General features: G+C 34.0%; 1 protein-coding gene across 3 annotated transcripts; it reads left to right on the top strand.

Annotated features, from left to right (window-relative positions):
* The first annotated feature begins 955 nt into the window (after nucleotides 1-955).
* LOC125680485 (beta-1,3-galactosyltransferase 1-like) lies at nucleotides 956-15,227 on the top strand. Of its 3 annotated transcripts, none has more exons than XM_048920108.2 (2): nucleotides 956-1,132; nucleotides 9,004-15,227. In XM_048920108.2, exon 2 carries the CDS (start codon nucleotides 9,044-9,046, stop codon nucleotides 10,238-10,240), a length of 1,197 nt encoding a protein of 398 aa, XP_048776065.2. In that variant the 5' UTR covers nucleotides 956-1,132; nucleotides 9,004-9,043; the 3' UTR covers nucleotides 10,241-15,227. The 3 variants fall into 3 exon arrangements, with proteins under 3 accessions (XP_048776065.2, XP_048776066.2, XP_048776067.2); XM_048920109.2 differs by having other exon boundaries at nucleotides 962-1,080; XM_048920110.2 differs by having other exon boundaries at nucleotides 968-1,066.
* The last annotated feature ends 1,783 nt before the right edge of the window (nucleotides 15,228-17,010 follow it).

The following is a 17,010-nucleotide window of genomic DNA, read 5'->3' as shown; positions in this document are numbered from 1 at the left end:
AAAGAGATCATTAATTCAATTGTGGATATGTTGAATTGAAGATATCTTTAATTATATTGTTGCTCTCTCTAAAAGAATTTAATAATTGCTCTCTTCAAATGAATTAAAGATATTATTGATTCAATTGAAGAGAGCAATAATTGAATTAATGCGCACATTATATCAATTATTGCTCTAATTAAATGAATTAATGCGCACATCAATTCAATTATTACTCTCATCAATTATTTAATGTGCGTATTATATCAATTATTGCTCTCTTCAATTGAATTGTAGCGCGCATCAATTCAATTGTTGATATCAATTATTCATTTGAAGAGATCATTAATTCAATTAAAGCGCGCAATAATTCAGAATTGAAGATATAATTAATTATTTGAAGAGATCTTTAATTAGATTTTTGCGCGTATCAAATGAATTGATGATATCTTCAAATAATTGAAGATATCCTCAATTATTTGAGTCTATGTTAATTTGGCGCTCCATAAGGTGGGACTATAATATTCATGCAAAGTTGAGCAAAGTGACCATATGTTATTAGTCTCCGTTTGCCCTTTGATTCTCCAGTTTTGTCATTTGTCATAGATGGTAAAAATATATTTGACAAAATCCTTTCATGCTAAGGAATCAACATGCATCCTTAATTTTTGTCAAAATATTTAATCCCGTGGGGATCCTTGCTTGTCGTAAGAGGCGACTAAATGGGGCGGTCCTTCGGATGAGACCGCAAAAACCGAGATACTGTGTCACAGCAGTGGTGTGGCACGATAAAGATCCCTCCCTGCTCTATGGTCATAAGCGCCGAGCATAAGCCTAAATTTCGCAGCCCTTCACCGGCAGTGGTGACGTCTCCATATGAGTGAAATATTCTCGAGAGGCACGTTAAACAATATTTAATCAACCAATCAATCAAAATATATAAATCGGTGCGAGCTATCTTGGGGTCGATTTAGCTAGACACCAGCTTGGTTTTTCCCCCAACGTGTCACGTGATTGCTATACACTGTGGACGTAAAATGTTTTCAGTCACTTACTATAGAAGAAGGGACCCTTTATAACAGAAAAAGTGATTATTCATATGTAAGGAATTGGTGTATTTGTATGCCGGGCCGTGTATCATTTTATTGACGAGGTTGGTCTGTAAAGTCACATTGGTAAACGTGTACGTGATGCATATATCCGGGTTTCTTCGGGTATCTGCACATCTCATCAAAGTTTATGTTTTTATATGATGTATTTGGTAAAACGTACCAATCTTAGATGGAAGATTTAATTATTTACCAGGCCTTCCGATCATTTTTGTACAGGCTTTTAAAGAGTTACGGTAAAAATTGTTGAGGAATCAAAGGTTTAAGTGCCGTAGTGAATTACAGGTACATGTACATTCTGAATTTTAATCAATAAATGTAAAGAGGAAAAATACTCTATATATATATATATATATATATATATATATATATATATAGTTTTTCTTATTTATATATATATATATATATATATATAGTTTTTTTATTTATTTATTTATATATATATATATATATATATATATATATATATATATATATATATAAATAGAGCACTAAATAATCACAATTAGGTACTGAAAATTTTCGCCCCGGCCCGGGGTCGAACCAGCGATGTACGGCACCCACCGCCTAGCAAGATTGTCAAACCTCGGGCTGGGGCGAAAATTTTCAGTACCTAGTTGTGATTATTTAGTGCTTTATATATTAATTAATTGATTATCACATGTATCGTTTAGATCCTAGGGGTAAGCGTAAGGTTGGGTGTTATAATTGTTTGTTTGTGCTTTATATTAAATATTCTATACAATTGCATCGAGAGATTCACTCTCCTTATAAAATATCTTAAACACTGAATGACACAGCGACTGTGTGAAATTGCATCAGTGTGTATAAGTAGCGCTTTAGGGAAGTCGTTGTGGCCGAGTGGACTTGCGCACTGGTTTGACAATCTTGCTAAGCGGTGGGTGCCGTACATCGCTGGTTCGACCCTGGGCTGGGACGAAAATTTTCAGTACCTAGTTGTGATTATTTAGTGCTTTATATAATAATTAATTGATTATCACATGTATCGTTTAGATCCTAGGGGTAAACGTATGGTTGGGTGTTATAATTGTTTGTTTGTTCTTTATATATATATATATATATCAATCAATTAACAGGGTTCCAACTTCGACTAAATACCTTAGGGGCCAAGTGGGCCCCCTGAATATAAGAAGTCCTGTTAGCCCACATGAAATTTTAGTAGCCCACACATATCATGAAATTGAATAACATGGGTTTGGTTTTTTTACAAGAAAAAAAAAATCAGGTCACATTGCAATTTATTTAAAAAATTAAAATATCAATATTTAAATTCTGCTTCCTTCTCCGTAATTCTTTTAAATATACCTCTCTCATTTCCACTCTCATTTCGTCAACCTAGCAAAAATATTGGAGTTCATGGACTTTATGATCTTTGCGGCGTCTGACTTTAACACACGTTTCTTCAGACTTTTTATGTGATTTCAAAATTTCTCAGCTTTACGATGCTGTCAAGTTTATAACTTGGGAAAGCTGTCACAACGATTGGACCTTTCGTGTCATGTTTTGTATACACAGCACGTCATCCCCTTTTCGCCGTCATCGAGCCATATTCTCCCCTTCTTTCCACTTTGGTAAAAGCAGACGCTTTCTTTTCGTTTGAAGTAACCCTTGCGTTGTTCAACTTCTGGTTTAAATACATTTTGGAAGGTTTGATACCCCAGGAATGTCTCGCCAAGTGGCAAAACCTCAACCGGAAATTGAACTTCAATTATAATAGGAGTCGGATCGGTCGGAAAGAAATATGTTGATTGGACAATTGTGGTCGCCAAGTGGGTGATGAGAACGGAAATTTTGGGTGCCCACAAGCAAAGTTTAGTCGCCAATGCGAGTGGGCGAGCGGTAATTTGGAACCGTGATTAAGATTCAGATAACCATAACCTCATGCAGTTACCTGTGCTATGAACATTCAGAATGTACATGTATTTTAGTTACCTGTGCTATGAACATTCAGAATGTACATGTATTTTAGTTACCTGTGCTATGAACATTCAGAATGTACATGTATTTTAGTTACCTGTGCTATGAACATTCAGAATGTACATGTATTTTAGTTACCTGTGCTATGAACATTCAGAATGTACATGTATTTTAGTTACCTGTGCTATGAATATTCAGAATGTACATGTATTTTAGTTACCTGTGCTATGAACATTCAGAATGTACATGTATTTTCAAGCTTGCAAGTTCAAAAACAAAAAGATTGAAATTCCATGTTACAAAAAATATTGAATAATGATTCTTACATTTTAGATGTCTGAAATATCATCATACGTACTTCATAGCTTTCTTTATTATCTACAAATATGCAAATGATACATGCAGCTCAGACCACAGGGACATATGTAGAAAAATTAAGACCCCCCCCCCCCCCTAGAAAAAATAAACAAGGGAAGATCCGCTCACTTCAACCACTATTTTCTCACTTAAGAATTTAAATTTAAACACTCACGCCAGTTAATATTTCTGAATAAATAATTTTCCTATTAGGTCTCACTTTCAGTTCCGATCCTTTGTCACTTACATTGATTGGATTGATCGATTTTTTTAACATAAACTTCCCAATACGCAACTTCCGAGATATCAGCTCTTCTGTGATAGAGGTAGGTTCAGTGTTCTGTTGAACACTTGGGTGGGCACAAGATGTATACATATACTGTAAACTAGCTGTGTAAATACGGACAAAAGTAATGAAAGTGTAAATTTTGTTTATATCAGCCATTTAGTATACAGTAAACTGACCATATCAAGAATAATATTTGATTGAATAAGGCCATTAAATTAAATACTTTTTATTTCCTCTTCTGCATGAGTGATATTTTAATCAAAGAAAATTTGGTGATTATCGATTTTTGTTTGAGCTATTTTATTATTAAATACTAATAAACTTAAATTATTACTAATATTATGTGTCCCTGCAGTTTGGGTGGTTGCATGATGTCTGATAATTGGCCTTTAGGCAATATATGAAGGCAGCGATAACTATTTGTACCCTCCACATGTGGACGATAGTATGTTTTGCATCTCACTGTGCATAAGAGTTCCACAAAGGGAAAGAACTAACTAATGGGCAACTCGGAAATTGCGTATTGGATGTCAAAGTGGCTTCTGAAGAAGGCAAAAGCATGAATAAATGTTGCTCGTGCGCTTTCATGACTGTTTTGTCATTTTACTTACCAAGATGCACTTCCACTATCGCACTTCATATTTTGGCACTGCTCTTATTTTAAATATGGAATTAATTGGATTTTGTCCTTGTCTTGGGGACACTTGTTTTATACTGCTGATGAAGAATTTAGCTTAGGTATGCTCAATGATATCGATATTCTGGTGTATTGCGGTTCGTTGACAAAAAATGTCGTATTGCGTTACGTTTTTTCAGTACCGATATACCGACAAAATTCTCAGACTTGGAAATAAGATTCCTAAAATAAAATCGCATAATGTACCACTGGCACAGGCGTTATTGTGATGGTGGCTTTACTATATTTTACGGAGAAGAAAAAGAAATCCTTGACTTATTCACTATATATAGTTAATTCTACTCACCAACTGCTTAAATTGCATGTTGCTGACTTTTGATAATTACTTACTTACTTGGACACTTCGGTGTATTAAAAGAAAGCTATTTGTGGCAACTTGCATCCTGCATTTTAAAATGTACATATACATTAAACCGACAACCATGTTCTAGTATTTGAAACGCAAAAGTGCACATAAACCTTAATTTTTTATGGGATTTATTAAAAGGTGAAACCATATACCATATGAGAAAAATAAATGATGGAGAAGTAGTTCATGAAAGCCTTAAAAAATTCAAATCAATTCAATATTATAACCTTGTATCACAACGCCAAAACACTGAATAACATTCAAAACAATTCAATATCATAACCTTGTATCACAACGCCAAAACACTGAATAACATTCAAATCAATTCAATATCATAACCTTGTATCACAACGCCAAAACACTGAATAACATTCAAATCAATTCAATATAATAACCTTGTATCACACCGCCAAAACACTGAATAACATTCAAAACACTGAATAAAATTCAGAAGAATTCAATATCATAACCTTGTATCACACTGCCAAAACACTGAATAACATTCAAAACAATTCAATATCATAACCTTGTATCACACCGCCAAAACACTGAATAACATTCAAAACACTGAATAAAATTCAGAAGAATTCAATATCATAACCTTGTATCACACTGCCAAAACACTGAATAACATTCAAAACAATTCAATATCATAACCTTGTATCACAACTTCAAAACACTGAATAACATTCAAAACAATTCAATATCATAACCTTGTATCACACCGCCAAAACATTGAATAACATTCAAAACAATTCAATATCATAACCTTGTATCACACCGCCAAAACACTGAATAACATTCAAAACAATTCAATATCATAACCTTGTATCACACTGCCAAAACACTGAATAACATTCAAAACAATTCAATATCATAACCTTGTATCACACCGCCAAAACACTGAATAACATTCAAAACACTGAATAACATTCAAAACAATTCAATATCATAACCTTGTATCACACCGCCAAAACACTGAATAACATTCAAATCAATTCAATATTATAACCTCGTATCACAACTCCAAAACACTGAATTAGTGTAGAGTCGAGTGATTGTTGAGGTACGTGGCTGGTTGGGGTCATATATTATCTTACTTTATATTAAAGGTAATATCATTTTAATTCTTGGTGAAAATATTGCAATACACCTCAGTTTCAAATATCGCAATACAAAATTTGCAGACAATACCCAGCCCTATATGCAGAACAGGAAAATAATTAAAAATTCCATAACCCTTTAGGACTAGTGAAGGCCTGTTGGTCTCTTGTTTAATATTATACATTAAAAATTCATCTTGATGGAAATGAAAGGGAAGAGAATAGTTCAAGGGTATCCATTATTTTGAACACTCATACTGTGTTTAATAAGTTAATGTATGTGTACAGGGTTCGAAATTAACTCATGTCTGTAAGTCCGAGACTAGAAAAAAACGTGTCGGACTAGTGAACTCTCTATAGCACTAGTCCGTACGGACTAGTGAAAATCCGGAAATCAATCTTCAATTGGTAAAGATTTTTAGGAAGATTTGTCTGAGTCTCTTAGATGTTTGAACTTATGGTTGATTACCTGCATGGTCAAGTGTTTGCATGACTATGACATCCTGATCTTTCAAACACGAATGCGTTCGAGACCGCCGTTCTTCGAACGTGCACAAATTGTCAAATTCCTGCCAATTCCGAACGCCGAGTACACATCACGAGAACGTGTTCTAGGTGTAAGAATTACAAGTAGTGTGGTCTGAGAACATGCACGTCTGTGCGCACATGTTCTCATCATTCGCGACTCTAACACAGTAGTTCATAACACTATAGCTCATGACTTGGTCAATCGAGTGAATTTTCTTGACTTTATTGATAAAATTTCGAACTCCTGACTCTAAAATCTGAGCACCAAAACAACAGGAACATCGATCTCGAACGCACTTATGGACATTTATAAAAGGATTAACTCGGAGGTTAATATTGCATGCTTCTGAAGATTTTAAATGCGAAATAAAATATGGTGGTCTCTTTTTCTTCTGTAGGTGTTAGAAATTGAATTGTTTGCAACTGTGATGTGTTTGGTTTGATTAAAATGAAGATCATTTTATGATATACCGGACGGACTAGTGAAATGCTTTGCGGACTAGTGAACATCAACAGTGACTAGTCCGTACGGACTAGTGCTCGAAAAAGTTAATTTCGAACCCTGGTGTATCATAATGGATATTATCAAAAAACTGTCTAATGTTTTGAATACATTGATTAAATAGGTGTATGTTGAATGGATTGAGTCTGTGATACTAGTAATTTTATAAATAAGTGTATATTGAATGGATTGAGTCTGTGCTACTGGTAATTTTATAAATAAGTGTATATTGAATGGATTGAGTCTGTGCTACTGGTAATTTTATAAATAGGTCTATATTGAATGGATTGAGTCTGTACTACTGGTAATTTTATGAATAGGTCTATATTGAATGGATTAAGTCTGTGCTACTGGTAATTTTATAAATAGGTCTGTATTGAATGGATTGAGTCTGTGCTATTGGTAATTTTATAAATAGGTGTTTATTGAATAGATTGAGTCTGTGCTATTGGTAATTTTAAACCTTACTAATAAGCAACAATAAAGTTGCTCACAATGTGAAGGCAGGAAAATGATTGATTTTGCAAAGAGGGAGTAATATGACCGGAATGTTCAGCCTTTTGCTACAGTTTGAAATAATCATTATAGCTTCTGTACACAGCACGTTACCTATAATAATGATGCAGCACAAGGTGTAGAGAATAATAATGGTGTTATTTTCTAATTAAACTAATATGGTAAGGCATTTTTATACATTAATTAACAGTTCGGGGGGGGGGGGGGGGTATACAGGAATCACTCCGTCTGTCCGTCCGTCTGTGCAGATTCGTGTCCGGGCCATAACTTCTTTGTTCTTTGACTTGGGCATACCATATTTGGCACACAGGTGGATCACCATGAGACGGTGTGTTGAGTACCTTCATGACCTCTATTTGACCATGACCCTTGACCTCAAGGTCAAAATTACAGGGTTTTTTTACAATGGATTCGTGTCCAGGCCATAACTTCTTTGTTCTTTGACATAGGCATACCATATTTGACACATGAGTGGATCACCATGAGACGATGTGTCATGTACCTTCATAACCTCCATATGACCTTGGCCTCAAGGTCAAAATTAAAGGTTTTTACAATGGATACGTGTCAGGGTCATGACTTCTTTGTTCTTTGACATAGGCATACCATATTTGACACGAGTGTATCATCATGAGACGATGTGTCGGGTACCTTCATGACCTCTATATGACCTTGAACTTTGACCTCAAGGTCAAAATTGATTATTGATTATAGGGTTTTGACATAGCCATACCATAAGACATGGGTGTATCACCATGAGACTATGTGTCATGTACATTCATGACCTCTTTATGACCTTGACCTTTGATCTCAAGGTCAAAATTATAGGTTTATGCCATGGATTTGTGTTCGGACTATATCTTCCATTTTCTTCTACAAAGGCATACCATATTTTTACACTCAGGAAAGAGGTAATTTATACCTATTAACAACACCCTTTGGGAGATTGGGGTAAGTGAGGGGTATTCTTAGTGAGCATTGCTCACAGTACCTCTTGTTATATCTACAAATACAATATGTTGGTTAATAATTGTTTGTTTGGTTTTTTTTTTTCATGTTTATAATTCATAAAGGGTAATGTACCATTCCAATGGGAAATAATTGAGAAATTGTGATTCAAAAAATTTCTTCTTTTTCTTAAGTACTAGAAGCAATAAAACTTACATTTAAAGGCTTCCTTTTATATTGAAGAGTTCGAAATGTTTAAATGATGACACGAGGCTGCATTTTTCCCCATTTACATTACATGGGTGTTGATAGATAAATTGTTTCAAGGTCATAGGATACTTAAGATGCATCCAATGAAGTAGAATTTTGCTGTGTTTATGCGGGATTTTCTATTATTTGATCAAACAACAATGTAAATGCGTCATTGATACATGAAATATGCCAATAAAAAGACGTTTTTAAAGGATTTTTTGAGGTCATGTTTTTCCATTAAATTTTCAAGTAAAGATTTGTGAATTATACAAAAATTGAAGTGGTTTCATTGGAAAATTTAGTGGCAAATATGGATTTTTATTTACAAATACATGTAGTTTAACAAAATTCTTTAACAATTTTTTTAGGGTATAAACTTTTATTGATAAAAATTTTATGCTTATGATTTACAACATTTGTTTTCTTTCTTTTGAAGATGTGGGGTATTGTAACAGTGATCACTTAAAGAATCCATTATGGCAGAGGAGAAGGCCCGTCGCTGCTCAGGATTCTGCAGTATTCGGACATGCATCTACATACTGGGAGGATTGTCCCTTATTGTTCTCGTTAACGTGTTAAATGCCAACAACCATTTGACTTCATTAATCGCTTTCTCCAACAAACTTCGAGAGGGTTTCAAAGAATTTATAAACCACAATGCTAGTGTTAATGTAACACCATATTCTCAAAACACGCCTTTTATACTGGAGGCTATAAAAACTAGGTCAAGTACTGTTAATCCTGGGGGAAAGTCTGTGGTCACAACCCCAAAAACAACCCAAAAGCCCACCGTGAAAATAACTACTGCCAAACCAACAACAAAGACGCAACCTCGTCAGCCAACCCCACGGCCAGATGAATGCAAAGCCTGTTTTGAACACAACTTTAGATATATCATAGATAATGAACAGATATGTGATTCTGGAAATGGAAAGAGCAACGTAGCAATAATTGTCCTGATACTCACAATACATGCAAACAGAGAAGCAAGGGATACCCTCCGGCAGACCTGGCTAACACCAACAAAAAACAACACAGCAGACATAAGATATGCGTTCTTACTGGGCACCACACCCGATCAAAATCTCCAGAAAAAGGTGGAAGAGGAGAATGCCGTTTACCATGACATCCTCCAAGAAGACTTTGTGGATAAATACATGAATTTAACTTATAAAACAATAATGGCTTTCAAATGGGCTAGCTCTAAGTGCAAACAGGCAAAATTTGTTATGAAGACTGATGATGATATGTTTGTTAATTTAGATTCTGTAAAACATGTGGTATCAGTGCATGGTGACAGCCTTCAAAGTGCTGTGGGAGGGGCATGTCACATGTCTGCTGGACCAATCAGAGATAGCAGATCGAAGTGGTATGCATCGAAGTTAAGTTATCCAAGGAATGCTTATCCTGGCTTTTGTTCTGGAACAGGCTATGTCACAAGTATGAACGTCGCAACTAAAGTGTACGAAATTTCTAGACATGTACCTTTTTTTCATCTAGAAGATGTTTATGTAGCTCTGTGCATCAAAAAACTTGGTTACAGATTGAAACCTATTGGTGGATTTAACCCAGGCCGTACACCACCAGGATGTCAATACAAAACGAAAAATGTTGTGACATCACATTACATGGGTCTGCCTCTCATCAGAAAAATGTGGAACTTAAAATGCTAGAATGTTAAAATTTTATTTGTATTGTATTCCTTCTGCAATGAATTAATGACGATTGTCTACTGGAGCAAAAACACCAACTACACAGCTTTATGTTTAAGAAATCCAGTCATTGGTTTTTCGTCGAAGTTTGGGATATCATTTTTGTCTTTGCTGTTTTTAAAATAGAAATTCCACTATTGAAGGAAAAAAATGAATTTATACCAGTTATTATTTTTTATGTGTGTAATGGAAATCCAAGTGATGAAACCATAACCTTAGACTTATGCAGTTTATTTGGGATTCTTTTGGTGGGTTATATTGATGAATTTTTTTTTGGTCCATAATCTGTCTGTCTTTTGTTCACATTCACATTTTTAACATGAGGAGAAAAGTAAAACACACAGTGCATCCTACACAGAAGAGGACTAGAAAATAGTTATATTGGAAATGGATAGTCATTTTATAATAATGTATAGTGCAGATTCAATGTTGTTAACACTATTTTTTAAGGCCAAGTGGAAACTACAGTAAGGTTGCAAGTTTTACATTGCCCATTATAATGGTTCAAAATTTTCTTTAAAAATATGTAAGATGTAAATAAATATATATGCATGTGTGTATATATATGTGTGTGTGTGTGTGTATATAATCCAAATAGAAAGAGTTGATACCACACGGTCAAAATAATTCAATAAAAAAGCAGGAAAATATGCACTTCCAAAATAAATTTATTATTTATATATATATATATCCAAATATGAAAAATTGCCTCAGTGTCCGGTAATCAATAAATAAAATATATGACAACACGTAAAACGTAAGCGCTTTCATTTTTAAAAAATCTTCCAAGTGTATATATATATATATATATATATATATATATATAATATATATATATATATACACACACACACACATATATATATATTTAATGTTACATTTTTCATATACTATGCTAAATGACCCAGAGGGGAGTGCACTATTTGTACTAACCCTTGCTACTATTTTGGCATAGTATATGATAATTGTAATTATTATGCTGACTATCAAAATAGATCATTATTTACGTTTCAATGAAGCAAAGGACGATCACTCTGAATGCACTTCCAATGTTGAGTGATACAGATATTTCACATGCTGTATTGATTAGTTATTCTATTGGAGCATAACCATCAAAAGTGAATGAAATCTCATAATCTATGTGTTAATCAAATATCTGGACAAATTATTTTGGTGACATATTCAAAATTACACAAAAGATGTAGTGATAGTGTACATATATCCCTGCTCTTTATGCAAAAATAGTAGGGTGTGAATATATAGGAAGAAGCTAACAGAAAGCATGATAATTGTGAAGTTACTATTTGTCATAATGGTATTTGTCTGAAGTTTAATTAGATCATCATTTTTTTTAATCGTATGTCACCAGAGTGGGCTAGACAGTAGAGGTCTTTGCAATCTGATTAAAATACATATCGCACAGTGCAGCAGCTCCCTGCGCTGACCTATCTGAGAAGAGGATCTTTATTTTAATCAGATTGAGGTCTCTGTGGTAATTTACTTGCACCTGTTTTCAGAAGTAGAAATTCATGGAAATGTCAATATCCAGGGGGAAAAAAAAAAGAACACCATGAAAATTATTTATATTAGTTTCAATAAGAATTTGTAACAACCTTTCAAAATATTATGCAAGCATCCTCATACAGGTGTGTGATTGGGGGTCTTGGCATGGTAGAGTTTCAAAGCTTATGAAACTTTTATCTCTATAAGAGGTAGGTGAGCATTGTGTCACATGATCCGCGTGTTCGATTTTTTTTTCTTATCTAATTTTTATTATTTAATAAATATTGTCCTCAATATTTTTGAAATAGAAATCCTTACATAAGTATCGCTATCTACAAATGTTTGTATACAGCATGACAATATTTGTATTCGGTGTTCTTTTAAAAGATATGACATAATGTTTAGATGTCATAATTTTGAGAGGTGTAGGATACTATATCAGGTTATTTGATAAACATTCCATCCTCTCATGTAGACATCAACTCATGTTAGATACAATAGTACACTTCTTTGCTTTTCTTAAAAATTATAGGCAGTAAATTATGATTTGCACTTTAAAGTGCATTTGGACTAGCTGCAATAATGTATAATGTAGCACTCTCCAATTTGGGGGGGGGGGGGGGGGGGGACGTCAGAATAAAATTTTTTTAGATAGGGCTACATTATTGCAGCTACAGTTGGACTATAAAATATAAAAACTGAATGTGAGAATTCTTTTATTTAGTGCCTACAACACCCTTTCTAAGCAAATGGGTATTATTATGCAATCCAAAATTTGGATGGGGAAAAAAACCATGCACACAGTTGTTTGAACTTTAGGTATTTGTAGAGAATTATATTACAAAAGAATGATTGTACAAAGTATATATTTTTCTGTGCATCGATTTAAGACAATATTTTTGACATTAGTGTATCATTCTGTTCTAAAGCTTCATATTAGTTATTCCTTTATCACTGTTTAATATGAATCTTCACATTAGTTATTCCTTTATCACTGTTTAATATGAAGCTTCATATTAGTTATTCCATTATCACTGTTTAATATGGAGTTTTCTGTGTTGTAATATGTAATTGTTATATAGAATATGTTGTTTTATTCATCTGAACTGTAAGCACAATTTTGTCCCTGGTCTGTCTGTCCTTTGTAAACTTCAGATTTTCAGCTTCTTTTATAAAGAATCACTCGATTAGTTCAACCAGGTTTGACACAAAGCATCCCAAGAAAAGGTAATGTCCCTTTTAAAGGGTAAGTCCTACTAGATGGGGTGTTACAAATCCTTAAGAGTGACTGGAATCTGAAAAGTTAAATGTGGAATGGAAGCTTTACTTCTCATAAAGAAGATTTAATGTTACTAGTACAGTGTACTTTAAATCATAAGACCAGGGCTGCAGGGCCACAACAGGGTATATATCTTCATCTGAGAATCTTCCTAAGTTGATATGCCAGCTTGTTCATGTACTTTAAATTCAAGTTTCTTCAAGCCATGATCTCGGTGTCGGGGTGGGAGTATAATTTTTATTTAGAAATATATATTATGTACTGTTCAAGAACTATTGAAATATTACCATGGAGATTCACCAGGGAGCATGCTTTACAGGCTAAATTAAATAATGCATGGGTTCCTGTAATGTTTAAGTTCATTGATGTATAATGTACAGTGTACCTTGTATAATGAAAACTAAGAGGGAAAATGAATTGCTGGAGCAATATGGTCCATTTATTTTACATTACGGTACCTTTATCCAACAAGTTGAAATAGTGTCAAGAAAATATTCATGATTCAAAAGACTTCCTGCAATAATGTACACTATTTGAACAAGTTGGAGAAAGTTCAATATGAATTCGAACAATTACAGATAATCCATTTTCTCATATTACAAATTATTACCTATACATATATTGCATTAATCTGATCTGATAGTACCTTATCACAGGATCACATTACTATTTGAAGAATAATCAAAGGTCACATATTAAAAATTAAAAATAATACATGTTCCTTAATATAGAATAAGAAATGTCATAGCATAACAATCACATGGTTACATTACTCCAGCCAGCTACAGATTCAGCAGCAGCATTTTTATTCTATGTTAATTAGCATGTGTATGTGTGTTTTTGTTTTTATTCTTAATATACTATTATCTTGAAGTGTATATGATTTTTTATACGCCCATCTTAAGACGGGACGTATTATGGTATGGCATTCATGTCCGTCCGTCCGTCTGTTAGCTTTTTCGTGTCCAACCCGTAACTTAAATACTACAAGGCCTAGAATCATCAAACTTTGTCTGTAGATACATCTTGGGTAGAAGGTGTGTCGCACATTAAAACCAGGTCACTGTGACTTTTCATTAAGAAGATATGGCCATATATGGCAAAAACTTGTCCGGCTCATAACTTGAAAACTATTAGACCTAGAATCACCAAAATTGGTCAACTAATGCATCTTAGGTAGAAGGTGTGTCGCATCCTACTTTAAGGTCACTGTGACATTTAATTAAGGTGATATAAAAAAAAATGTTTTAATGGGTACAATCTATACTGTGCATGTATACTGTATATGTGACGGGCGTATCATGTGCCGTGGTGGTGCACTTTATTTCCTTCTAATACTGTGGAATATAAGGAGTGCGGGGACATTAGCTGAAGCTCAATCTTGCTTTTACATGGTTACATATCAAAAGCACAAGTTGTATAGTACATAGTTGAATTTCAGTATGGTTTAGTGTGTACATGATGTAATTTTAAATAATATTTATTCAGAATTCTTACCGCTTTTGAAGAGGAACAGGTAATTTTCAATACCAAAGAAAAATTCTCCTTTGCAGTTATGCCTCTCTTATTGGTTTGCATGTTTTGATATGTTGGTCAGTCAGTAAACCAAGTGTAATTGGAACCCTTTGCTTGACAGACATCATCAAACATTGTAAATTATTCCTCAGCTGTAAAATCAGTTTCCAATTTTACTGTATGTACAGATTTTACCTGAGCTAAAGGCTATAGGGGAGCTTTTCTGATTCAAAGAATCAGTTTGTCTTTTGTAAACCTTTGACTTTTTTCTTCTCAGCACTACTGTCAATTTCAACTAAACTTTTCAAAGTATATTTGGGTAAAGAGGATTGGGGATATCTTGAGAAATAATTAAAATAGGGTGTTAAATTTATTTGGCCAAAGTTCAAATTTGTTCATATAGATATGAAGAATCATTCCTCCTTCCTAAGGCAGATGATTAAGAAATGAGATGCTGTTATTTAAAAGTATTCTTCTTGAGAACCACCTAGTATACTAGAGAAACCCAAAAGATATATACCTATTACCAAAAATATTTGCAGTGTGTATACATTAATTACACTACTTTTTTTCAAGTTACATGTATCAGCTTTTATTTTAACACTATAGTTTTGATTCAAATATTGTCATTAAAAGTGTTTCAATATAAAACATGGTCATACTTTTTTAGCTCACCTGAGCGATAAGCTCAAAAGCTTTTCTGATCTTGTTGTCCGGTGTCTATTTGTAAACTACACATTTTTGACTTCTTCTCCAAAACTGCAGGACCAATTTCAACCAAACGTACCATAAAGCATGGCAAACATGAACACTTGGATTTCCCCTTGTGACTGGTGTTTGTAGGAAAATAAAGTTTTTGGCCTCCTAGATGAAAATTGCAAAAGCTTATTGGACCTCTACTGGACATCACCAATCATATTCCAAAAGAAGATTTGGCTTATGGACTACCTAATTAACAAAAACTCAAATAATTGAAACTATCTTTAGTCATTTTGAAGATACATTATTGAGTGCAATAATTGAATCGATGCGCACATCAAATTATTCAATTTATGCACGCGCCAATGGGATACATTTTTTTCACAGTGCAGTGCAAATGATTTCCCCTTGAATAGAGGGGGGAGGGGGGGGTTGTTACAACGCACTTAGAAAAATTTTGAGGTACGTTAAATTTGGGATCTATTCAACGCATTTGGGGGGGGGGGGGGGGGGGTTCAAAGTGCGTTTACACACTGTGCCAAATAAGAAAACAAAATTGCACGGCTCATTCCATTTTCTTGAAGTTTTCAAAAATGATAATTTATAACATTATGATGTCTCTTCCGGATCTGAGATTTCGACGTTTGGTGGATTTGGGTAATTATAAGGACCCGGCTCTGCGAGAGCAGCCCTTCAATGATTAGACAGACTGTCCGTCCAATTTCATTTGTCTTGAACAATATTCCTTTCCCCTAAACCAAATCTTGCCAAAGATTTACCCATAGATTAAACGGGCATGGACACGATTTGAGCTGAAAATTTTCAAATTCTATTTTTCCATTTTTAATGTTTAGAATGCTTAACTAAAGTATTTCTAACGGTCAGCAAAAATTTGATTGTCATTTGTCGAGTTACATGGGAGATGCAGAGCTCACATTTCTATGTAAACAAAGCTCCTGTCATGTTTTTGTTTACATAGGTTAAATACATGTATACTAGTAAAAGTTCCGTTTAAAGCAGACTTTTTCAATTTGCAAGTTAATTCTGAACACAATTAAATAGTTTCTAGTGTTTGGCACGTGTCATTTTGTTTTAAATATGATATTTTCTATCAAGCAATGTATATGTAAACAAAAACATGACAGAGTCTTGTTTACATAACAAAGAATTGAGTGTTGTAACTCTACAATTGATTTTCAAATTCTGGATAACGATTAGAAATACTTTAGTTAAGCAATGTAAACAATAAAAATATTTTTAAAAATCGAAAATTTTCAGCTCAAATCTTGTCCATGCCCCTTTAATTGTCCATTGGTTGAGGGTGTGCAGTGACCTTGATCTAATTTCCCATATCAGAGGTCACTAGATAAACCTATCTGTATAAGATCTTTGTCTGGAGCAATAATTTCTCTGCACTTGGCCCAGTCGGGCTCAAACTTCACCCATAGTGCCCATGGGTGGAGGCAGTGCTCTGACCATGAACTAATTATCTAGATCAAGGATCAACAGCGAACTAACTTCTCTGTGTAAAATCATTGTCTGGAGCATAATTCTCTCCCCTTGGCTTTACTAGACTCAAACTTCACCCATAAATCTTTGCTGAATAGAATGATCCTCTCCGAACTAATAATATTTTAGAACTATACCTTGCATATATTTTGTTTGCTAAAAGCGGGATCTTCTTTTTTCCCTTCTTCCTCTCGGTGTAACCGTAAACTTTAATATGCCGTTTGTC

This window comes from Ostrea edulis, chromosome 2, assembly GCF_947568905.1.
Source record: "Ostrea edulis chromosome 2, xbOstEdul1.1, whole genome shotgun sequence".
Lineage (NCBI taxonomy): Eukaryota > Metazoa > Mollusca > Bivalvia > Ostreida > Ostreidae > Ostrea > Ostrea edulis.
This window is presented reverse-complemented; position numbering and strand designations above follow the sequence as displayed.